Genomic DNA, 23,629 nt, shown 5'->3' with positions numbered 1-23,629 from the left:
AAAAAAAAAAAAAAAAGATAAATTATTGTGGAAGGAGGCTGAAAGTCCAAGCCGGCGGAGCAGGAGGGTGGGACACAAGGGACAGCCCGGCTCCTCCGGGAGGCTCCTGGCCGGCGTTGGTGGCAGCGGCGCTGCCGGTGACACGAGCCCTGGCTCTCGGCATCAGGAGCGCGGGGACACTCGCGGCAGCTGCCCGCCCGTGTCTCACCCGCTGCAGAAACAGAACGCGCTGCTCCTGCCGCTCTTCTTCCTCGTTTTTATCGAGCCTTGTTCCTCCCCTCCCTCTGTTTCTCTCTCTGCCCTCCCCACAGCTCCACGCCGCTCCACTCCATGCTTGCCTCGTCTCTCGAGAAGAACCACAGCCGAGTTTTCCTAGAGCAGCCCCAGGAGACTTTTCCTTTCCTGAGCCAACAGAAGGCAAAGGGGGGCTGGGGAGGGGAGCTGAACCCCGGCCAAGCCCTCGCTGGCAACCCTTGTGTCAGCGCTAAACCTGCTTTGAGACAGACCAGGCAGGGGAGGGACTTTCTGTAGAGGAGAGAAGGAGAAAAGAAACTTGAAACTGCCTTCCCTTGCGGCATGTGTGTGTGTCCCGGCCATCCCCTCCCGCCCCGCCGCTTGTTAAATGGGAGCACGTGAAGAACATGAGGTTTGCTGCTTGAGAGGGAGGGCAGCGCTGGGGACAGAGCGAGGAGGAAGGCGAGCCGTGGCTTTGCGGTGTGGTTTACACCCGGATCAGAGCTAGAAGTGCCTGGGGGTGGGAGCACAAGGAGAAAGGGCGTCTGATGCCAGCTGCCAACATGACAGAAACCCTGCAGCTCCCGGCGCTGCGGGTCCCCGAGCAGCAGGTGCTGGAGGGCGGCTGTGCCTGGTCCAGCTCGTCCACCCCGACCCTGCGCAGGAAGCGCTTCAAGATGAGGAGGATGAAGAACGTGCAGGAGCAGAGCCTGGAGGCCGGCAGGTACCAGGATTCTCCTTCCTCCAGCAAGGAATACCTGCAGCTCCCATCCATTGAGATCACCCCCTCCAGTGACGAGGACACCCCCTGGTCCAACTGCTCCACTCCCAGTGCCTCCCCGCGCCGCAAGCGCTTCCTCCTTCGGAAGTGGCTGCGCGTCCGAGAGAAGAAGGAGTGCAGTGAGAGCAGGTAGGTTCTCCGGCCGCTCCCCTTCCCTGCTCCCAAGGTGATGCTGTCCAAAGTAGACAGGAAGGGTCTGTTCCCCTGGATGTGCCTGTCCCTGGACTTTGTCCTCGCCTGTTGTCTGGGGTGTGTCATGGTGGTGGTTGGATGCGCTGGTGCCGGAGGAAAAGGCCTGGGAACTCTTTGGGAACGGCAGGGCGAGGCTCTGTCCTTGCTCCTGGTCCTGCAGGTGACACAGATGCCAGAGCAAAAGGCCTGGGAGCTCTCTGGGAACGGCTCTGTCCTTGCTCCTGGTCCTGCAGGTGACACAGAGCCAGTGGCTGAGAGGATTTAACTTCACTAAGGTGTCCTGAGGAGACCCTGAGAAAGAGGAGCGAGCTCTCCGCTGGCATTACCTGTACAGGAGTGATGATGTCAAACCTCTGCCAGGGTGTTCAGGTGATGCTCATTCCTACCACTGAGATGTCCCTTGATATCCTTAGTTCAGTCCTGGGACAAGGAGAGGACAAGAGAAACCGAGCAGCCCAGTGGGTCTGTGTGTCAAGGTATGTGAGCTCAGTCCCTGGCAGCTTTCCAGACCTGAAAGTCACACAGTCCTTTGGCTGAAAAGGGCACAAATCATTCCCAAAGACCTCCAAGAGCCTGTCAACACAGGGAATTAATGCCCAGGCATTGTATTGGGTGGCCACCCAGAGATAAAGCTGCACCTTATGTAACCCTCTGCAGGGCACCCCATGTGCAGTGGAGTTAACTCTTCCTTTGACAAATCTGCCTTTCTTGAAGGCCCCAAATACTTGTTAAAGATTTGTCCAATAAACTACTACTTTATAAATCCTTAGGCTGATGTGTGTGGGCCAAGTTTTCTTCCGCTGTTTGCAGCTCCCATGCAGCTTGATCTGTGGGGTCGTGTTTAAAGGACGTGCTGCACTTCCAGAAAAAAAAAAAAAAAAAAAAAAAAAGAAACCTTGACCATTTCTGTACCCACCCAACCACACAGACTGCCTGCTGTGCTGCTTGAGTGTTTGCAGGGCAGAGCTTTTAATATCCACTCTGATTATGTGATATTTTTTCTTGCATCAGATCCCTTTAGCAAGGTCAGTCTGTCAACTCATTAATTTTTAAAGAACTTTCATCAATGAATGCATGCCACTGAGGATCTGATAATCCCTCTCAGCAAGTTAACATTGAAAAACAGCTCTTGGTTTAGGAAATATTTCTGACTTTCACAAAGCATTGGTGGTGCAAGTAGGGATTCAGGCAGAGCACACGAAATAGGAAATATAATCCATGAGGCACGTGCTGAAGTGTCAGAATATTGAAGTTACAGTCCGAAGTTCAAAGAATGAAGGATCCAGTCCTTCAGCTGAAGGACTTAATTTGGATTTATTGACGGTAAATAAATTTCAGGCAGGCCAAGACACGATTCTTTTGGTGGGAAGGCGTAAGAAAAAACTAAGTTTCCTTGTACATTTTATTTACACAACCATGCTGACAATTTCCTGCTTATTCATCTCCAAGGGTTTTTTTGGTGATGTTTCCCAAGCAGTGACTGGAAAAAGGGTGAAGTGGCTTAGGTGGCACTAGCATACCAAAGCCAGCGTGGCACCTCCTTTCTTCACGTGCAGCAAGGCTCCAGATCTACCCCTTCTGCCATGGGAACACGGTGTTCTCAAAGGGGATTTTTCCCTCCCTAGCCCCGCAGAAAAGCCCGGTTTGGTGGTCCCTGTGCTGAGCTGTGGGCTGGCAGAGTGCAGAGAGCATCCCTGGGCTCTCACAGCTCCGCAGAAAACGGCACAGAGGAAGCAGGATCTGTGGGGAGCTGGCCATGGAAAGGGTGATAAACCCTCAGGGCTTTTGGGGCATTGATTTGAAAGAGACTGGGTGAGCTTTGCTGTGCAGCGAGTGAAGTGTAACTCTTTTTAGGGCAAGAAGCTGTTTTCCTGTAAAACCTGTATTGCCTGTTTGCTTCTCCTGCTTTGTTTAGCAGGGTCAGAGAGAGCACCTGCTCTGTCCTGCTGCTGTTCCTGCCAGATGCTGCCAGTGTCACCTCTGTGCCATCCCTTTGCTGGAGGGACAGCTGTGCTGAAGGGTGTTGAGCAGCAGCTCATCCACCAAGCTTCCATTTCATTCATTCACCTGGCGCTCAGACAGTGCTTGGCCTGTCCAGGTGTCACAGGGATTCCCAACGAGTGCCATCCTGTGCTGGGAGTGCAGCTATCCCACCAGGTGTGCAGATTCCCAAATTTCGCCTGGCAAAAGGAGCAGCCATCAGCCTGTGGCTCCCACTGGAGAAACAAACACACTTTGCTCCCAATAACTCAGTTTCTCTGAGTTGCCATCAAGCTGCTGGAGTTTCGTTTTTGGAGCCTGGCAGCTTTTACCCCTGTTCCGTGGCCAGATACCTGTTTGGTGGCAGGGTTTTCCCAGGAAAGCCGGCAGCTGGGAGAGAGCAGGCTGTGCTCCAGCTGAGCTGCTCCTTGTCCTGCTCACATGGCCCCGAGCAAGAGCTCTGTGACCATTAGCGAACAGTGAGCATCCAAGTGAATAAACAAAGGCTTTCAGCACTCCAAACGCTGTCTCTAATGCTCCAGGTCTGCTTTTCTCATCCGGAAACTCCAGCGTGCTGGTTAGTTTTTAACAGCCTGGGTAATTGTGAGGTTTGTTTACCTGCTGGCTCTCTGAAAGCTGCTAGAGCAGGAGGGAGTCTGTTCTTTTCCTTCCATTAAACCCCAGGGAGGGCTGTGAGAGCCTTTCCTGCCCCTGACACTGCTTTGTTCAAGGTGAGAGAGCAAGAAGGCAATTCCCTGGGGGTGGGATTGTCCCTGGAATGTGTCCCTCTGTAAAAGAGTGGAGACCCAGACCTCAAGGCTGCTGTACAGATGATAAATAGGATGGTTTTTATGAGGGATGCAGACAGCTCCTCCTCTCCTCCTCACCAATAATTTACCAGCCAGGTAATGAAGTTATTTACCTTTATAAACTACAAACCCTGCACACAGGTGCACAATTTTTAGATTTTTTTTTACTAGCACATGATGATGTTTTTTCTCTTCAGGGGCAATCTGGTGGCATTTTGCTGTGCATGCAACCTGCATGCATTATAGATGTGGGCATAAGGCAGTTGATCAGCTTTAATTTATTGTTTACCTCTTCAAGCCACCCTTGCTTGTGATTTCAGGACCTGCATGTGATTTTGGGGCAAGAGCTGCTGATCATTCAGGCTTAAATTTAAGGACAGCTCTCCCTTTGGCCTAAGATCAGGACTGGTTAAAGATGAAATGTTGGTGCTGCAAAAGATGCAAAACTTGTGGGTTTTGTTGGATCAGTGGGGAGCAGCTGGTGCAGCAGCTTTTGACATTTCTATGGATGCATTTCCTCAGGCTGGAAAGTTTTTCTGCTGGAAACTCTTGACACTCACTGTGGATTCATCCAGAGGGAAAGACTTGTCTAAGTCCTAAAATGCCTCTAACACATTAAAAATGAAGTGTACTGTGAGAAGAATTCCATCCTAGCTCAGAAGAGTGTCTGTGCTGAGGAGCTGGATGTTTCTTGAGCTGCCAGCTACACAAATGTGGAGGTTTTTCAGATGAAATCCTGATAACTTACCTCAAAGTGTGCAACAAATGAGGGGAGACTCCAGCACTGCTCAGCACTGGGCTCTGAGGCTGCTTCCCTTCACCTTCTGAGGTAAAAATTCTCCTTTTTTTCTTTAAAAAACTTTATCTTGATCCCTCTAGCGACACAAACCAATTGGCAGTGAATTGCTGATTTGTTGGAACTTCAGCTAAAATTATTATGGACAAATTGGTGGCTTAGATATTTTGAATTGGCTTATAAAGGTAAATAAGCCTTTAATTTCAAGTCACCCATAATGCTTTTGCTTTCCTTAATTAAATTTAAATTTACCCTGAGCCTTTCTGGGAAGAAATTAATGGTCATTCCCCTTTTTTTGACTTCAACATGTGTGAAAAATATTGTGGTATTTTCTAGAGGAAAAAACCACAAAAATCTGAGCAATGGGATTTTTATTTTTTCCCTAAGAAACTGCTGATTGTGAAAAGTAAAAAAACCAAAAAGCTGCAAGATTAAGGTTCTAGAGCCTCTTCCATTATAGAAAAGTGATGCAAGTCCCTAGAATATCAGGGAGGTGTTTGCTGCTCCAGCCCTGGACAGCCCTGCTGGGGTTTTGGTTTCTCTGTTCTGACAAGCTGCAGAATTTTGCAAATGCTCCAAATTTTGCAGTTCTCAGTTTTTCAGTTTTTGAACTTCCACGTTCCAGCCGTGGCTCAGAGGGGAGGGGAGGAAATGGGGCTGCTGCTCTCTGACCAGCACAGCCAGAACTGGGAAGTAGGTGTGTACTGGGCTTGCTCATTTCTGCTAAAATTCTTGTTAAAATCTCGTTTGTGTAAGGAACTGATGGCTCCACTGGGGTTTCATCATGGAAGAGGAAAAGCCTTTTTTTTCCCCACCCATTTTTGCTTGCAGCTGGAGCTGGTTAATGGGGGATTTTGGGAAGACAGGTGTCACATGGGGAAAGCTGTTGGGCTCGGAGGGAGCAGCTGCCCTTCTTGCTTTCGGTGGCTTTGGAAATCCCGTGAGCACAAACTTCTCTCTGTGTGCGTCTCTTCTAATCTGAAATTTGGAAACGCGCAAATTACGGCTTCATAGCAACTCAGTATTAATGTAACTTTTTCCTTTTTGAACCTGCAGGTTCAAATGAGGCCTAAAGTGCTCCCAAAAAACGGATTTTTATTTTTTTTCTTTTTCAGCTGCTGCATGGCTTCTCCTGGGAGTACTGATGTACTGTTTGCTGTGACTGCAGATTTTTTGCCATTTGTTTCTGGTAGACTGTGCCAAGTGACTGTGAATTCCACCAGTTCATTATTTTTTTAAATTTTTTGTTTTGTTTTGTTTTTTGGCTGAACTTCACTGCCTTTGTGCAGTAGTTTGTGGTTTTCTTTGAAAATATTTACCTTCCAGTATTTGTGTGGTTTAGGGCGACCAGTCACCCAAGAGTATTAAAACAGAGTGATTTACAAACAGCCTGGGACTGAAATGCTGTTATCTTATCTGGTCAGCAAATATTTGCCATTGGGCCATGTGAGATCCCTGCGCTGTGCCTGCCAATGGAATTGAACAATTAATTCCCGATGGAATTGAACAATTAATTCCCATGTTCCTTATCTCAGTGGCTTTGGGTTCTGCTTCTGCTGCTGTTGGTAAATAGGATGTTGGTGAAAGGGCTTGTCAGGACAGCGTGTTGATGTTTTTCTTTGTGAAATGAATGAGGGGAGAGGAGAGGACTTGGCCACGCTGCCCTTTTTAACCCTTTGCAGCAAGGAGAAGTGATGATTTTACTGCAGCTTCACCACCCGGCTCTCCAGCTCGGAGTGTGACACTCATTATGGGGGTCTAGGTGACATTTATGGGGGTCTAGGTGACATTTACAGCTGTGCCTTTTTGTGATAATTTCTAATGGGTTTAGACTGCAAACATGGCTTTATTCCCTCCCCATTCATGAAGCTGAGCTAGGATGGGAAGGTTTGGAGCAGGGAGTGCCTGTTTGGTTCTCAGGAATGTCTTGGAGACCTCAGAGTCTTTCCAAAGGGGGTTACAAGGCTGGAGAGGGAGATTTCACAGGGACAGGGGGTGACAGGACAAGGGGGATTGGCCATGAACTGAAGGAGGGCAGCTTCAGAGATGGGATACTGGGAAGAAATCCTTCCCTCTGAGCAGCTCTGGATCCCTGGAAGTGCCCAGGGCCAGGCTGGACAGGGCTTGGAGCACCCTGGGATAATGGAAGGAGTCCCTGCCCATGGCAGGGGTTTGGAATGGGAAGAGCTTTAGGGTCCATTCCTCCCCAAACCACTCTGGGACTTTGCTCGTGTTCTCCAAGTCTGGGAACCTGCAGCACTTGTGGGAATTCAGCACTGGTGGTGCTTTGGCTTTGAAGTTTTGGGATGAAACTTTAGGGCTGCCAAAGGACAACCCTCCTGGACTGGTACCCTGGAACTGGGCTCGGGGATTTCCCCTTCGTGTCCCTCCATCCTCATTTTCCTCCTGCACCAGGAGTTCCCTGACATTTGTCATGGCTCAGCCCCTGCCCCTCACTGACTTTGGGGTACCGGGGTTGGATTTTCCAGGGACAGTGGGGCAGCAGGGATGGGAGGGCCCTTCCTGCTGTTCCATGGGAAATACGAGGTGGGGGCTGCACTCTGGCAAGGAGGAGCAGAGCAAAAGTGGGGGATTGAACGTTAAAATTGGCTTTGAGAAGCTCCTAAAGCCCCCTGTGGGAAAACGCTTTGCTCCAGCCACACCTGAGGCTTGGGGCTCAGTCTCCTTTTGTTGCCCTGTTTATGTTGTCAGGGAAAGTTGGGTGAGAAGAAGAAAATTCCCAGAAGAAAATTTCCAGAAGACTTTACCAGGAGCATTTTCAAATGAAGTCCCTTTGTACATCACCCTCTGAAATATTCCATTTTCATTCCAAATCTTCCAGACTTAATTAAAAGTGAGCTCTGGCTTAAATTTATATGGATTTGGACAGTGTAAAAACCCTTTAATAAAAGGCATGATGAGAACTTGTTTGCCAGTTTGGAAGTAGCCATAACTCACACCAGGTATTGGCACTGTCATCCTCTTTCTGGTGGCTGTTTTTTAGGCACCATAATTATTTTATTTTCTATTTTAAGGCAGGTAGAGTCAAGTCTTTGTGCTTGCAGCTGTGAGAATAAAAAGAAGCCTTTAGTTGTTCAAATAAGAAAAAAAAAATTGTAGATTTTGAGTGAAACCTTGATGTGTTTGATTTTAACCGGCTTATCTCCCAGTTCCCAAATCTGTTGGTGAAAATATTCATAAATGGTAGATTTTAGTTTAAAACTGTTGCTAAAGTTGTTGAAAACAATTTAAGAATTTGTGTCCCTGGTTGCCAATTTTCAGTTATTCAATATTTTTTTTTAACAGGTAATACTCAACCCAAAGCTTTACGAATAAAGGGGTTAATTAAACAAAGTGAATACAAAATACTCACCTGGGTTCACACCTGGAATTCTCAGCTGTGATTTTTTGGGATAATGCTCCAAACTCCTCAACTGATCCCATTTTCCAGGACACAACTCTTTCTGTCCTATTTCTTTCCTTATCCCATTCGTCCTTCACTGTGGGGAAAAAGAAAATAATTCCTTGGATTAGAATTCTGCCGAACAAACTGGAGTTATTAAAGCCAGGTGGGTTTATCACCCACATCTGGAGGGCACAGGAGTTCCAGAAAGTTCTTGGTGTGCAAACATTGACCTGAGTGCCTGAGCTTTGTGAAATGGTGATAAATATCTTCTGCTGGGAGACCTGCTCAGCTCTGAAAGCCTGTTCATGCATAAAATCAGAGCTCCTGCCTCTGCCTTTTCCTTCAGAGTCTGAAATCTCTGAATAAAATGAGACTTTTCTGCCTTTTTAAATAAATAATAATAGTACAAAATCTAGTTTATAGCTCTTAACTTCCCAAGCGCAAGGGAAATATTGAAATATTTAAGGCAACAGCAGCAGATTCAGATTTGCTTCAAACAAAGTGTGTGGGATCAGAACACCTGGGTTTAGTCAGTGGGAAAATGTTTATTTTTGTACTTGGGTTACCTAAATAAATTGCTTGGTGAAGGAGTACTGGGAGCAGAATCCTCAGAGATTTAATTGTGAAACGGCCTGGTTAATCTGTGTTGAGGATTTCTCTTCATTTTCTGAAGTAATAACTAATGAGTTTGCATGAGAATTAAGGAAAAACCACAGGACACAAATCTCAAGGTATTTTTATTGTCTTAGAAATTATAGGAACAAAAGGGGCACCCTGGGCTTGTGCACCTGAAGATTTAAACCTTGTCCAGATTCAAGTTTATCACTGCTGAGCTTTGGAATGAGGCAGGCTTGGTTTTACTGATTTCCTGAGAGTTTTATCCAGCTTCTGACCTTCTCTGGGGATTCAAAATTCTGTCTGAATACTCCTTGCCCTGTTATTCCTCAGTACAAACCCCACCTTTCTCGATCTCCTTTCATTATCCCATATTTTAAATTGTCATTATACCGTTCCAAAGGAACATTTAATAGCAGGTGATCCTCAAATGGTCTGAAAAGCATCATAACACAACAGGCTCTGCATTTCAACCACACTTGAGCATTTTAGTGAATTTAACAGCTTCACTGCCTAATAACCAGAAGGATGAAATTATTTTGTGTTGTGGGAAAAGCTCCCAAAGTTTTATGCAAAGCACTTTTCTGGTGAACAGCTCATGCTGAAGGGACAGGTGGGTAAAAAGTGATTTTTCTTGGAGTTTTTATTGCTCACAATCACGAGCTGAGGTGTTGTATTTCAATGAGCTGCAATACCCGGGCTCTGTTAAATTTTAAACCTTCATTTGGAATGTGAACTTTATGGGCTGGATGAGAAGGAACAGGTCTAAGGTTCATTTTAGCTGTCCCAAAGGGAGGTTTCACGTGGTACTCCCAGCATTGCTGGCCTGGGATAGACTGGGAATTCTCCTTGGGTAAGTTTGGTTCCATCTGAATGGAAATGAGAAAGTTTCCTGGGAGGGTTTTCTATGCAGAAACAAGAAAATATAGAAATAATCCCTGCAATGCTTCCTCTGATCAAAAGGGGGTATTCCTTTGGCATGTGGTTCCCTGTGTGCCCTTTCCCAGCTCTCTGGGCCATAAGGAAGCTCAGAAGGACAAGAAAAAGAGAAAAAGATTCATTTGCTTTTGGGAATATATTGTTCTTACCCAACTGTTGATTTGCAGCTTGGAGCCAACACAGAATTCTTTCCTTATTGCAGCAGTTTAGTGGTTTCCTATGTCCAGCCTCAGAGGATGATCTCTCTATTGGTTTTTCAAGGATTTTTATCACTATTGATCACTAATTACCTTTTCTGAAAGCTCCAGCCTGCTCTCCTCTCCTCTCCTCTCCTCTCCTCTCCTCTCCTCTCCTCTCCTCTCCTCTCCTCTCCTCTCCTCTCCTCTCCTCTCCTCTCCTCTCCTCTCCTCTCCTCTCCTCTCCTCTCCTCTCCTCTCCTCTCCTCTCCTCTCCTCTCCTCTCCTCTCCTCTCCTCTCCTCTCCTCTCCTCTCCTCTCCTCTCCTCTCCTCTCCTCTCTCTCATAACTCTAACAAGGTTCTGTCTGTGCTCTGGAGAGGCACAAGTAGTGGGCAGTGCCAGGTGATGTTTCCAAAATGCTAAATGTGTCCCCAAGGCAGCTCCCAGAAAAGTCATGTTCAATAAGGTGGGGCCCTTGATGGCCTCAGCTGGTCAAAATGAAGGTGGTTGAGGAAAACATTGAATAGATTCACTGGCTTTTTATTCTTTGCAGAAAACGTCAAATTCTTGGGCAAAAACACTTACCAGAAGGGAGAAGAGAAAACCCATCCCTGTATTTAATTATCAAGTACACTTCATGGAAATGTGCTATTTGCTGTTTTGGTACTTTCCCCCCAAGAAATAGATATTACTGGATAAAAATTGCTCTTTGGAATGAAAATATGTAATTTTTTTTTTTAATCCTGTATTTGTATTTCTGTATTATTCACAATGTGTTGTGCAGGTCTAGTGTCCAGTGTAGCAGGTGTTACATAATTCAAGTGGTTTGGTTTAGATCCTGCCAACAGAGAGATTTATCCCAGTCTGAGCTCCCAGACGAGTTTGTGCTGCCATGATTTCAGAGCCAGGGTACTCAGCAGAGCAGATTAAAGCTGGCTCAGGAGCCCCTCCAGCCTTACCTGGAGGCAGGATCAGCTCTCCCCGTGCCCAGCAGAATTCCCACAAGGAAATGAAGCTGTAGCAGAAATCCTGAGCAGCCCCTGGAGCTGCCAGAGGCGAACTCCACAGGATAAATGTGCAGGAAATCAAATAATCTCCCACTAAACACCCATTTCAGGGGGGACAGTGACATCTTGTGGGCTCAGCTTGAAAGGCTCACCAGGAATTCAGTGCTGGCCGCTTCCCAAGTTGGATTTTACTGCTCTGTTCTGCTTCTGCCTGGGACTGGGGTGGGTATAAACACCCAGCAGCTTGGTGCTGGAGTGCTTGGCTGTAAGAAATGGATGAAATGCTGTCCAGGTGATGTGCAAGGCCACTTTTATATTTCAGGAAATTCTCAGGAGAATGTCACAAAGTGAGATTAACTCCAAAGCCTCGTGCTAGTTGCGAATCAGATATAAATTTCATGTCTCCTGATGTTTCCTCTCTTCAACCCCAAGTGTGGAGGGTGAGCTTTGTGTTTTCCTCCATCTGGATTTGAAGTTGAGTGTTCCAGAGGAGTTACCCAGCTCTGGCTGGGTTTTGCTCTGTCTCAATTTAAATTTGAGTGTTCCAAAGGTCGCAAAGATCTGTTGCCTGTAATCTGGTTTTAAGATGAGTGTTCTAGAAATTATAGAAGTCTGTTTTCTGTAATCTGGATTTAAAGATGAATGTTCCAGAGGTCACAAAAGTCTGTTTTCTGTAACATGGATTTAAAACTTAGTGTTTCTTAGGTCACAAAGATGTTTTCTGTCATCTGGGTTTAAGTGTTGCAGAGGTCACAAAGATGTTTTCTGTAATCTGGATTTAAGTGTTCCAGAGGTCACAAAGATGTTTTCCTCCATGTGGATTTAAGATGAGTGTTCCAGAGAGGTCAGACAGATCTGTTTCCCTCAATCTGGCTTTAAGATGAATGTTTTAGAGGAGATTCCCCAGATCTGTCTGTGTTTTCCTCAGTCTGGATTTAAAGCTGAGTGTTCCAGAGGCCACAAAGATGTTTTCTGTAATCTGGATTTAGGATGAGTGTTCCAGAGGTCACAAAGATGTGTTTTCCTCACTCTGGATGAGCATTCCAGAGCAGGTTCCCCAGCTCTATCTCTGTTTTCCTTGACCTAGATTTAAAGCTGAGTGTTTCTTAGGTCACAAAGATGTTTTCTGTAATCTGAATTTAAGTGTTCCAGAGGTCACAAAGATGATTTCCTCCATGTGGATTTAAACTGAGTGTTCCAGATGAGCTCAGACAGATGTTTCCCTCAATCTGGATTTAAGATTAATGTTTTAGAGCAGCTCTATCTCTGTTTTCCTCAATCTGGATTTAAGATGAGTGTTCTAGAGGAGGTCAGACAGATCTGTTGTCTGTAATCTGGATTTAAGGTGAGTGTTGTAGAGGAGGTCAGATTAATCTAATTTCTGTAATCTGGATTTAAGATGAGTGTTCTAGAGGAGGTCAGATTAATCTAATTTCTGTAATCTGGATTTAAGGTGAGTGTTCTAGAGGAGGTCAGATTAATCTAATTTCTGTAATCTGGATTTAAAATTAGTGTTCTAGAGGAGGTCAGACGAATCTAATTTCTGTAATCTGGGTTTAAGATGAGTGTTCTAGAGGAGGTCAGATTAATCTAATTTCTGTAATCTGGATTTAAAATTAGTGTTCTAGAGGAGGTCAGACGAATCTAATTTCTGTAATCTGGATTTAAGATGAGTGTTCTAGAGGAGGTCAGACAGATCTATTGTCTATAATCTGGATGTAAAATGAGCATTCCAGAGCAGGTTCCCCAGCTCTGTCTGTGCTTTCCTCCATGTGGACTGAAGCTGGGTGTCCCCAGCAGGTTCCCCAGCCCTAACTGTGCCTGTCTCGTGTTGCAGCAGCCAGCAGAGCAGCCAGCAGAGCAGCCACGACGATGACTCTGCCCGGTTCCTGAGCCCCTTCATGCGTGAGGACAGGTGAGTGTGTGCCTGACCTGTGCCTGGGACCACTCTGTGAGACCACCCTGCTCGCCTGCTCCAGCTCCTCACTTATTTCCCTTGTATTTATCAGAGCTGGTTAACAAAAGATGTGTGTAAATTGGTTTTAACAATGTCTAAAAAGATGTGGTTTTTATCAGCTTGAAAGTGGGACAATGCATCCAGCCCCTGAAATAGCCAGAATTTTCTTTCGAGGCTCGTTCCCCAAACTCCAGCTGCTGTAGCAGCTTCAGCAGTGTGTTGGCAATGAGCACCTCTGGTCCTTGAAAACACACAAACGCAATTTCCTGGGTGGATCCTGTCCTCAGCAAAGGTTGTTTTATTCACTTTTGATGTGCTGTGGCAGTCCTGAAATTTAAAACTTTTATGCAGCACCTGGGTGAGAACTGCTGTGAAGTTACAGAAGAAACTTTAATTTGTGTTGATTAATGATGGTTTCAAACTGCAGCATTGGCACAAAAGCTGTTGAAAACCCATTTTCTGTTGTTTATTTTGGTGCATGATTTATGAACGTTGCTTTGCTCAGAGCCACATGATGAGGAGTTTTGCTGCATCTTGTAGGTCAACTTTTGAGCCTGGGTCTGCTGAGTTTTCTTGTATTGGGCATGAACTGTGAGCCCTGAGTTATCACTGATTGATTTTCCTTGCACTTCTCAGAGCCATCTAAGAAGAAATGTGATTTATGTTGGTCTTAGCAATGTTTAAAAAGCTGCATTTTTCATCAGCTTGAAGGTGGGAAAATCATCCAGCTCCTGAAACAGCAGGAATTGATTCACCTGAGAGTGACCCTAAGGAGCCAGTGAATATCCCACGAGGGTTTTTGGCTCAGAATCAGCACTTGGGAATTGTAGCTCACCTTTTCCTCCATATTTCACTGCAATTATCCATCTCCCCATGGCTGTGGAGGTTGGACTAATTACCAAAACACCCCTAATTGACTGAGAGGTGACTGTTTGCAGCCAGGAAATAAAGAGTGGGACAGCAAAGCAGGGGGGCTCTGAGGGCATCACCTCCAGGTGAGGTGCTGTTATTTATTCCATTTCAGCTGGAATTCCAGGGGTAAAACAGAGTTAGGATTTGTTAATCAATTTCTGGCTGCAGCAGCAGGGAATCATTTGGAAGTGCTGCCTGTTTTAGGTGGATTTTAAAGGGAGCATTTAGGTTGGTGGTAACGATATTTTCCTGGCTGGAAGGGGCAGATTGCAGCAGCACAGGCAGATCTCAAAATTATTTATGCAAAGCCAGCGCACTGCTGAGCCTACTGACCTCTTACATTTAGGACCAGCAATGTTCCTGCTGCCTAAATTTAATTACAATTAGCTTTTCTTTTCATGGATCCTAAAATTATCCATGTGAGGGATAGTAAATTACATTTTCTACTCGTTTTTTTGGTCTCGTTTATTGATGTAATTCCCACTGCCTTCCTTTGGATATTGGTGGTTTGTGCTCATGAAAATTCACCAGAAAATAACTCAAACACACCTTTTAATGTAAGCTGGACAGGAATTGGTGAGAAGGCTGACAGAACCCTTTGAGAGCTGCTGTCTGCTATTATAAATAACACAGATGAAGGTTGTTTCTGAGGCGTCTTGAATCTTTTATACCCCCCAGAAATTGAAGGAGGAGGATTTATTTTTGCTGCTTTTAGACGGTATTTTTTTGACCAGTAACAGATAATCCTCCAAGCACAGATTTGAAGCTCTGAGCTTCTGTTCTGAAGAACTCCAAGGCAGTTCTGGTCACTTATCCATTGACTATTGTACATCAGCTCTTAAAAAAAACCCATAAAACCCCCAAAACCGCCCAGGATTTCATCAGAGCTGTAGGATGTGAGCACAAAGCAGGGCAGGGAGCCACGTGCCTGCTCTGGAAGGTGCAGCTTGCCTTGGCACAGCGCCCTGGCATCCCAGAGCAGGGCAGGGGCAGAAGGAGCCCGAGGTGCTCAGAGCAGGGGAACGAGCTGCACCCACCTCAGGACAGCTGGGAAAGTGCTGAAACAAGCTGCCCCAGCCAAAAGCAAAGGGCTGCTGAGCTGCTCAGTTGATTCTGAGATGAAAAGAAATGAAGAACACGCAGCTGAGGATGGCTGGAGTCCTCGCAGGCAGGATCTTCCCCCAGGGCGCTGCTGGTGGAGCTCCCTTCTCTCCAAGGCCACGCTGCAGCTCCTGCAGGTTTTAGAAGAATGAACATTTTGCCCTGCTCTGGATGATTTTGGGGCTCTCCAGAGGTGCGAGTGCTGCTGCAGGCCGGAGGGTTGGCAAGTGCTGCCATGGTCCAGGAGCCCTACCCTGGCACAGCATCCTGTGGCACCGTGGCCAGGCAGGTCTGCCACCCCTGCGTCACCTCCCTGAGGAAAAAGCTTTCCCTCTGCAAATCCGTGTGAGTTCTGTCTCTGCCGTGCCTGGGTTATGCTGAGAGGGAGCCACGCTTCATCTTGGGGTAACAATGTCCTTTCTGGGTGTTTTTGGAAGGAAGAATTTTACTGGGATGCGTTGGAAAGAGGTTTTGTGGGAATTTAGGGCTCGGTTCTTTGCTTGCTGATTGCCTGGGTGAGTCACTTCATGTTGCTGTTTATGAAATCAGGAGAATTCCTTTTTTACCTCACAGGAAAACAGAGGTGGTGAATTAAGTCTGAGTTGCTCAGAGGCTGGAACACCACTTCTGTGCAAGTACAAATTCAGGCAGAGCTGAGTTAGAGGGTCCAAATAATTGTGCTTGACTTAAAATAATTCCAGGAGTGGGCAAGGCTGGGATGGAGCCACAGATTTGGATGAGATATGTGCACATAAGAGACCCCATAATCACTGAAAGGAGACAAAGTTAGTCATGAATTACCTTGAATTTTCACCAATTAATGTCAGATTCATGAGCCTGTCTCTGCTTGATCCAAGGACTTGCTCTTTGTCACTGCACCAAGGCACCCATCAGGTTTAAGGGTGCAAAGTGTGTTTTAATTAAAAGTTAAACTACTGAACCAGAGGAAAAATCAGTCCTTAGACTCAGCCTAAGGAGGAGACAAACTGTTGGAGAGGAGAGCATGGAAAGCAAGGCTGGGAATGGAGGAGAGGGAAGTGAGTGGCTGTTTACAAGAGATAATAAAAAAATCTATTTACACCAAAAAAACCCAAATAAATTAGAATTATTTACATTTACACTGCTGTAAATCCAAGTGATTTACACAGAGATCATATCTAATGGAGGAAACGGGGAAGCACAGTTAACTTTAAAATCTCTGTCTTTGATATATCCTGCATCTCATCTTTGTTCCTTAATCTGTGCGGCTCCTAATTCTGCAGTTCCAGGGCTTGCTGTTGCTCTGAGCAATCTAACAAAGATTTCTCAAATAATGAATCAAACTTCACAAGACAGCTTTTAAGGGGATTAGGGAAAAGCTTGCGACAGAGACAAGTTGAAGAAATTCTGTTTTTGCTTGAATTTTGCCAGGAAGCTGTGGGGGAGCAGAAAAGAGGTCAAAGTTTGAAAATGGATAAATTCCATCATTTTTATGTCCTTAGGGCTTGCTTGTGCTGCTTGTTCCTGCCTGTTCCTTTGGCTGAAAGAGTCACTCCCAACATTCTGAGCCCCTTTTCCTGCAAAGATCCAGCACAGATCCTTGGTAGGAAGGGTCCTGATCCACTCAGATCCCTGAGGAGCTTTTATCCCTCACAGATGGATCATCTTCAGGGTTTTTTTAAAGTGTTCTGGACAGGACTTAGAGGCTGCTGAGCTCTCACAGGGTCCCTGATCAGAACCCTGATGCTTTTGCAATAACTTGGAAGTAAGTCTGGACTTGGATCTAGCTCCAAACTCTGAGTCAGTTTGACTTAATATTAAATAGGGGTTTAAGCAGAATGATACAAGTTGTTGGTTGTTTTGGAAGAAGGATGGCTAGTATTTAGATTATATCCCTTTTTTACCCCTCTCACCTCTGACTGACAAGAGCAGCTCATCTCTGTTCCCCTTGGGTTGCCAGCCTGGCCACTGGCAGAGTCAGTGAATGAAAACTCCACGTGCCCTCTGCTCCTCAGATGCCATCTCTGTTCTTTTTTTTTCTTTTTTTTTTAATTAAAAGTTCTGTCTCTGCTGGACTGGTTCAGCCAAGATGAGCTCAGCCCTGCTGTGCTGTGCCTGTCACTGAGTGCAGGGGAGGTGACAGTCCTTGCTCAGCAACGCGAGGAGGAGTGCACAGGGCTTTTAATGTCCCTCTTTTTCCTTCTCTGAGACACTGGGCAGGCTCCTCACCCTCCCTTCCTGTTCCCAAGAGCAGAGTTGGTTGTGTGAGCACGCTTCACTTTCAGGCTGTAAGTAATGGTCACCCCACCAGCTCTGTGTCCTGGGAACGCTGGGATTCTCGGAATATTATGGTGGAGAAGTGGCAGAGAAGAGGCTGGGATGTTTTCTGGAGCCTGTAACTTGGTGTGAGTGACCCAAAGGCATTTCCCTGTGCCCTCTGAGTCTGCAGGTGTAACTCAGCTGCTTGGCAGTGCCCATGGCACAGGCTGGCATTTTAGCTTTATCCCGTTCCATTTTAGCTTTATCCGCTGCTCCCATGCCCTGCTCAGGGCTGGTTTCCTGAGCAGCCCTTGCTGTGAGGTGCCAACTGGCCGTGGAGAGCAGGGCTGCTTGTTGAGGGGATTAATTCAGATTTGTTCTGCTTGCTCTTCCTTCCGTCCGGTACCGAGCGGAGAGAAGGAGCCCATTCTGAGAGGGGATGTGTGGCCACTCAGCCTGTTTGGGGCTCTCTGAGATTGTCTGAAAGGGGTCCAATTATGGGCCTAATCAAGGGCAAGAGAATGAAAGAGAGACAAGGCCACCGTGGGCTCCTTTTGCAGCACTGAAACTTCAGTTCTGCTGTAAAATTTACCATCGGAGAGTTCTCACAGAACTTAACTGGTTCCAGCCTGTCCCAGGCAGAGCTGGGGCTTTCAGAGATGCACAGAAGGATTTATTGGGCAGCCTGATGTTAATTCTGTTTGTGTGGCCAGGTCTCTGCAGCGAGTGGCTGCTTTGGGGTTTGTGTTGATGACTTGGCTTTAAATCTGGAGGTCAGAGTTGCCCACCCCGTCCCACGGGGATGTCTCTTGAGCTGGGTTTGTGGAATACATCCAAGGGTTTATAACTGTCCTTCCAAGCTAACTGCATGTGCCCCAACCCAAAGGATTTGGGAATTCTGGCTGTACTAGTCATGATAACAGAATGAATGGATGCTGGAATTGAGTGCAGGGCTCCTGAGAAAAAGCAGAGTGTGGGCAAGACCTCTTTGTCTGCCTGTCACAGAATCCCACCTTCCTTCATGCTGGGAACATTTCAGCTGGGCCTGCATTAGAAAGCAAGATGTGAGTCATGCCATGAGTGTGCCTGGTGCTCCTGCTGCTGCGAAAAAAAAATAAAAAAAAAACAACAAAAAAACCAAACCAAAACAAAAAACCCCAAAAAATCTCTGGGAGTGCATTTGTCCCTTGCTTCCCCCCTGCGTGGGTGACTGTGTGCAGTGACACAAAGGTGGTGCTCAAAGGATGAGGTGCAGCTCTTCTAACACCTTTTCCTTGTGAATCATTGCAAATCCAGTTTGCTGTCGTGATGAAAATCTTTTGTTAATATTATTTGTGTGTAGAATTTCCTGGGGGATGCTCTGGGTCCTGGTGTGCTGTTTAAGGGGAAGTAAAAAGTGATCTTAGACACACGGAACTCCATCTGTGGGTTTAACCAATAGAGAAGACATATTATTTAATATGTGAGAATGCACCAAACAGAACATGTCCCTTGGCTTCTTTGCAGCCAAAATTCATTTTAAAAGGGGAGTTTCCCATTTCAGAAGACTTCCTGGGAGGTGGAAATGTGTGTCCACTAAAAAAACCTTAAAATATGATGTCAGACATCCCAGCTGGACCACAGAGTGTCCCTTCTTGTGCTGAAGAGTCAAGTTAGCAGATGGAGCTGCTGCTGGTGGTGTCTGTGAGGAATAAATGCCATCTTTTCCCACCCTTTTTACAGAGATTTTTAACTCAAAGCAGTGGGGTGAGAACGGTGTCTCAAGATAGGAGACCCTTGGGTTTCTGCAGCTTTAATCTGCTTCTGCTTTCAATAAAATCTCAAAGATTTCACGCTTCACTTGGGGATGAGATGGAGCAAAACCTCTGAATTTAGAGTGACTTGTTTGATGTGCAGTGGGCAGAGAAAGGATAAATGCACAGGTGAGGAGAAGTAGTGCAGGGATAAGTGAGATAAAACCCACTTGTGCAGCCAGTAAATCAGCAGGCAGGACTGGAGGGCAGGAACAGAAAGTTTATCTTTTATGGCATATTTCCTTTTGTTCTTCCCCTTTAACTTTTGGAAAATCTGGGCCCACAATAAACTGGAGTTTTGCTGGTCACAGCCCTGCCTGAGGGAAGCTGAAGGCACAGGGAGGTGCTGATCCTTCTGCATAAGCAGCTGGAGGAGAAACTGCTCTTGAGCCACACTGGTGCTGCCTCAGCTTCCCCTGGGACTGGGGCAGGTTGTGAGTGGTGGAAAGGGATCTGGGAATCGCTTCCTTCAGCTGGAATGCCTGAGCTCCTGTCCTTAACAGAGACCTTTGGATGTTACAGCCATCAGCTGTTTCTGAAATGCAGCTGCTCGCTGCAGGGCATTCCTTCTTAATTCTCTGTAGCAGCAGAACAATTCCACTGGTCTGAACTGGGAATTTGAGGTGTTTGCACTGGTTTGGTGAAGGATCCTCCTGCTCTTGTGTTGTAGAGATTGCTGTCAGCGTCAGTGCCTCTCTCCTCACTTTGCAGTCAGCGCACACACACTTCATCATGGCCTGCTCTGTGCTTTTAGTGCTATAAATCTTTGGAATATGAGAATATTTGCAATGGTTACCTTGGGAAATATGTGCATCTTCACATTTCACAGTCAGCAGTCAGAGAGGAGAGGTACCAACCATTCAAAAGGAGCTCGGAACATCCTTTTATGGATTTTACCTCTGCAAGGCATCCCCTGGCTTCCCTCTGAGCTGAACATCCACACTTCACCAGGTGTGTCCAGGAGATTTGGGAAAAGCTGGGATAGTGGTAGTGGACAGTCTGGTTGGTGAATCCTGCCCTCGAGAATTTCATTCCAATAATCATTACCCTCCAACTCTCTTTGTTTCAGCAGCGAATCCACCCTGTCAGCTTTCTGCATCTTACCCCACAGCAGCAGTGCAAAAGGCTTCAAGGCAGCTGCTCCTTTAAAATCGAATTGCCTGTGATGGGAGAAATCTGAGAGCAGAGCAGAGAGCCCGGTGCCTCCTGCGCAGCTCCGGCTCCGTGGAGCTCTCTGCACAGCTCTGCCCTCTCATCATCCTCGTCACTGCTGCTTCCTCTGGGGCCAGCCTGCAGTGCCCAGAGCCAGCCCAAAAAGCCATCCCAGGGCTGCCTCCATGGCAGCACTGCATCCTTCCACGCTGGATTCTGAGGTCACGGCTCTGTGCTGCTTTTCCCCCTGCCCCACTGTGCGTGTGTAACCCAGCTGGGATTTTATCCTCTTTGAATCCAGCGGTGTTTCCTCCCCTGCTGCTGAAGGGACGCTCCCTCAGGTTGCTGGGAGCTGGCCTGGGACAGACTCCCCCCTTCCTGCCGATGACTGTAACCGTGTGAGTGCTCGCTGGCCTCTGCCTTTCTTCTTCTGCTTGTTTGCCTCCCCATCCATCCCCTCCCTGGCCTGTGCAGAGTGTTTGTTGTGCGTTTTGGTGATGAGGTGCTGGTGTGTGTGGAACAAGCTCAGGCACTGCGATGGCATCAGCCAAGCTCTGTCCTTGAGCCCCTTTGCTTTTTTTCCCTCTTCTCCTCTGACTCTAACCTAATGCTTTTCCTTAAGCTTTCCCGGCTGCCTGCTTTCCTTTCCCTTGATGAGCCCTGTCCCAAACTTTTGGCTGCTCGGTGCTGGCTCTCCTGAACCCCCTCCTGCTGTTTCAATGCCAGGCCATAGGAATATGAGCTTGTTTGGGGATCTGGCAAAGCTTCCAGCACTGTAAGATTTCATTATTTCTTTACTCTGGAAGAGGATCTTTGCTCCAGGCTTAGACTTCTTTATGTGAGTTTGGGCTTTGTGCAGCACCTGCACCCATCGGTGCCCTGAGAAACCAGGATTGATGCTGGGCTCCCCAAGGGAGTGTGGCTCTGTGGGGAAGGGGCATCCTCTGCACTCTGTTCCTCTTTCCAACCTTTATTCTGCCCTGTTGTTGATGCCACTGTCACTGGGAGAGCCCCTGAACGTGCAGGAGGAGCTGGGGGAGGCTTTCAGTGCTGCTCTGAATTTCCTCTCTGCAGCCTCAAGTTGTGTTCTTTAGCTGCTTCCTTCTGTCTCAGGTTTCAGAAATGAAGGATTCAGGATCTTTCTCCTCCTGCAGTCATCCCTCTAGTGGCTTTTATTCTTAAAGCCATAAAAGTACCGTAGTGTGTGTTCTTCACCACTTTCTCTGAAACTGAAGGCTATTTTTAATAGGATATTGCATGAGATACCCCCCAGATCCAGATGGGAACAGAAGGTTTGGTTTCTCCAGTGTCTCCATGGATGATCCCTCAGGCAGTGCCAGCCCGGGGACTCCAGGCTGTTGGGCTGCAGATAAAGATTCATCCTGATGGACTGGAAACACTTTGGTTCCAACAGGTCTAAAGGCTTTAGGCATTTAGGACTACTCTGATTTGGGGAGTCTGTGTGTTCAGCATTGTGCTGAGTGTAAATCCTCTCCTGTTCAGGTGTTGGGCTGTGGTGCATGGGAATTATTTCAGGCCCTGAGATAACTCAGAACCTCCTTGTCTCAAAGCGTAAAACCGATCAGGCCACAATATTTCCACCCAAGGTAGTGACATCCTGCTGCCTTCTCACCATGGCTGCGAGTTCCTGGCGGTGAAGGCAGAAGTTGGGAAATGACTTTCATGTGAATTCAGCAGAAAATGAGAAGGGGATTTCTCTCTGAGGCGTGCCATGAGTCCTGGAGTTCTCTGTTCCCCAGCTTTGCAGAGTGACTGAGCCTTTCCCGGGCTGGGAGTGGTGATTGCACCACCTCGGGCAAAGGGAAGGCTGACTCCAAACAGGCAGGACAATGAGGGGAGGGAAAATGCCAAAAGCCAGTGTGAGAGCAGGATATTTTATTCTAATATTGCTCAAGAAAGCAGCAGTTAGAGTCTGAAGCATCCCAGTTTCTCTGCCTTCCCAGTGCTGCCCCTCGTTCTCCCAACACAAATATCCTTCATTTTCCCAAGTCTCTCTGGGGGAATTATTTTTCTCCTTTTGATGGAGGGGTGTTTTTTTCCACTCTCTGAGGGAATTCTTTTTCTCCTTTTGATGGAGGGGTGTTTTTTTCCACTCTCTGAGGGAATTCTTTTTCTCCTTTTGATGGAGGAGTGTTTTTTTCCACTCTCTGGGGGAATTCTTTTTCTCCTTTTGATGGAGGGGTGTTTTTCTCCACTCTCTAATTCCAAGTAGCTGAAGGTTCTGTGCTGCTGTTCCACTTTCCTCTCCCTCCCAGGACCCCAAGCTGCAGGCTGCAGCCACAGCTCAGAAATGGCTCTCAGGCACTCTCTGCTCTGGCCATGGAACTACAGCTCCCGTCGTGCCCAGACAGAGAAATGCCTTTTTTTTTTTTTTTTTTCTGGAAATGAAGCCTCATGTGACTTCCCAGCACAGAGGGAGTCCCTGCTGAGGTTTTTGCCCAGGGAAATGGAGGTGTGCCCTAGCTGGCAGATGCTGTGATGGCATCTGTGGCGCTGCTGCTCGCTGCTGACTTCAGGAAGGACTCGGGATTGTGCCCACCTGCCACATTTTCCTGGGGATCTGTCACCTGTAACCAAGGTGCATACCAGTTAAACTCTCTCCTCCTTACATTCTGACATTCTCTGCAGCAGTTCTTCCTCTCTCCCCATAACATTTCCTGACTTGTTTTTACTTTCCCCTCCCACTGGTTCTGTTACTAACAGGTTTTGTTTTGCATGCATTTCACGGACCCACAGAGAGGGTTTTTTGGAGCTTCCCTAACTCCTGCAGCCTTTTCGGTTTTTTACCATATGTTAGAATCACAGTGTGGCTGAAGTGGTGCCTCACAGGCAGCACTGAATTCTCTGCCTGCAGGTCATGCACCTTTCCTGACAAATTAATCTGTCTGAGTCTCCCCAGCCCTTTGTTTGCACTTCGTGGGCACTTGAAAAAGGGAATTTTTTAGTCCCTGAGAGTCTTTGAGAGGTGAGGCTGCTCTGGGGAATGTGAAGCCGTACGGAGGATGCCATGCTGGCTGTGAGTTGTGACTGTTTGAAGGGTAATTCTTACAAAAAAGCTATGTTTTCTAATTTTTAAGATACCCTTTTGGAGGCAGCTTTGAGCTCCAGCCCCGGGCTAACACAACCATGGCTGTGGCTATTTATAGAGCCTGGAATTCCTACCCAGAGCTCAGGCATTTCACAGTGGGCTGTTCTCTACTGAACACTGGACTTCCTCGGGAGATGTTTCCTGTTTGCTTTTAAGTTCAGGAGCTGCTGCAACTACAGGGAGCCTCTGCTGTCAAGAGGCTGAAACGTGGAAATCTGACTTTTTTTCAATTGCAAAATGATGATTCTTTAGCTTAGGATTTGCTGAAAGTCCTTCATGAAGCTGTTGTGGTTTTTTTTCTTTTTTTTTTTTTTTTTTTTTTTGGGTGGTTTTTTTTGGCTTTTGTATTTTTTCCCTACCTTCCCATGCTGCTGTGAACTTGGAGAAAATCACCGAAATAGAAATATCAATTAAAGGGACATCAGTGGCT

General features: G+C 46.9%; 1 protein-coding gene across 5 annotated transcripts in view; it reads left to right on the top strand.

The window, feature by feature from the left end:
• Positions 1 to 767: 767 nt before the first annotated feature.
• GRAMD1B (GRAM domain containing 1B) overlaps positions 768 to 23,629 on the top strand; it is a 91,343-nt gene continuing 68,481 nt past the window's right edge. For 2 of the 5 annotated variants that reach the window (XM_062508605.1, XM_062508604.1), the window contains exons 1-2: positions 783 to 1,144; positions 12,775 to 12,852. In XM_062508605.1, coding sequence (XP_062364589.1) covers positions 783 to 1,144; positions 12,775 to 12,852 — 440 coding nt within the window. Of the gene's footprint in view, positions 1,145 to 1,197; positions 1,210 to 12,774; positions 12,853 to 23,629 lie in introns of all 5 variants that reach the window. The other 3 variants (XM_062508603.1, XM_062508602.1, XM_062508606.1) reach the window with 3 other exon arrangements.

Source organism: Cinclus cinclus, chromosome 25 (assembly GCF_963662255.1).
Source record: "Cinclus cinclus chromosome 25, bCinCin1.1, whole genome shotgun sequence".
NCBI classification, from domain to species: domain Eukaryota; kingdom Metazoa; phylum Chordata; class Aves; order Passeriformes; family Cinclidae; genus Cinclus; species Cinclus cinclus.
The sequence above is the reverse complement of the archived record's forward strand: the minus strand, read 5'-3'. Positions and strand labels throughout refer to the sequence as shown.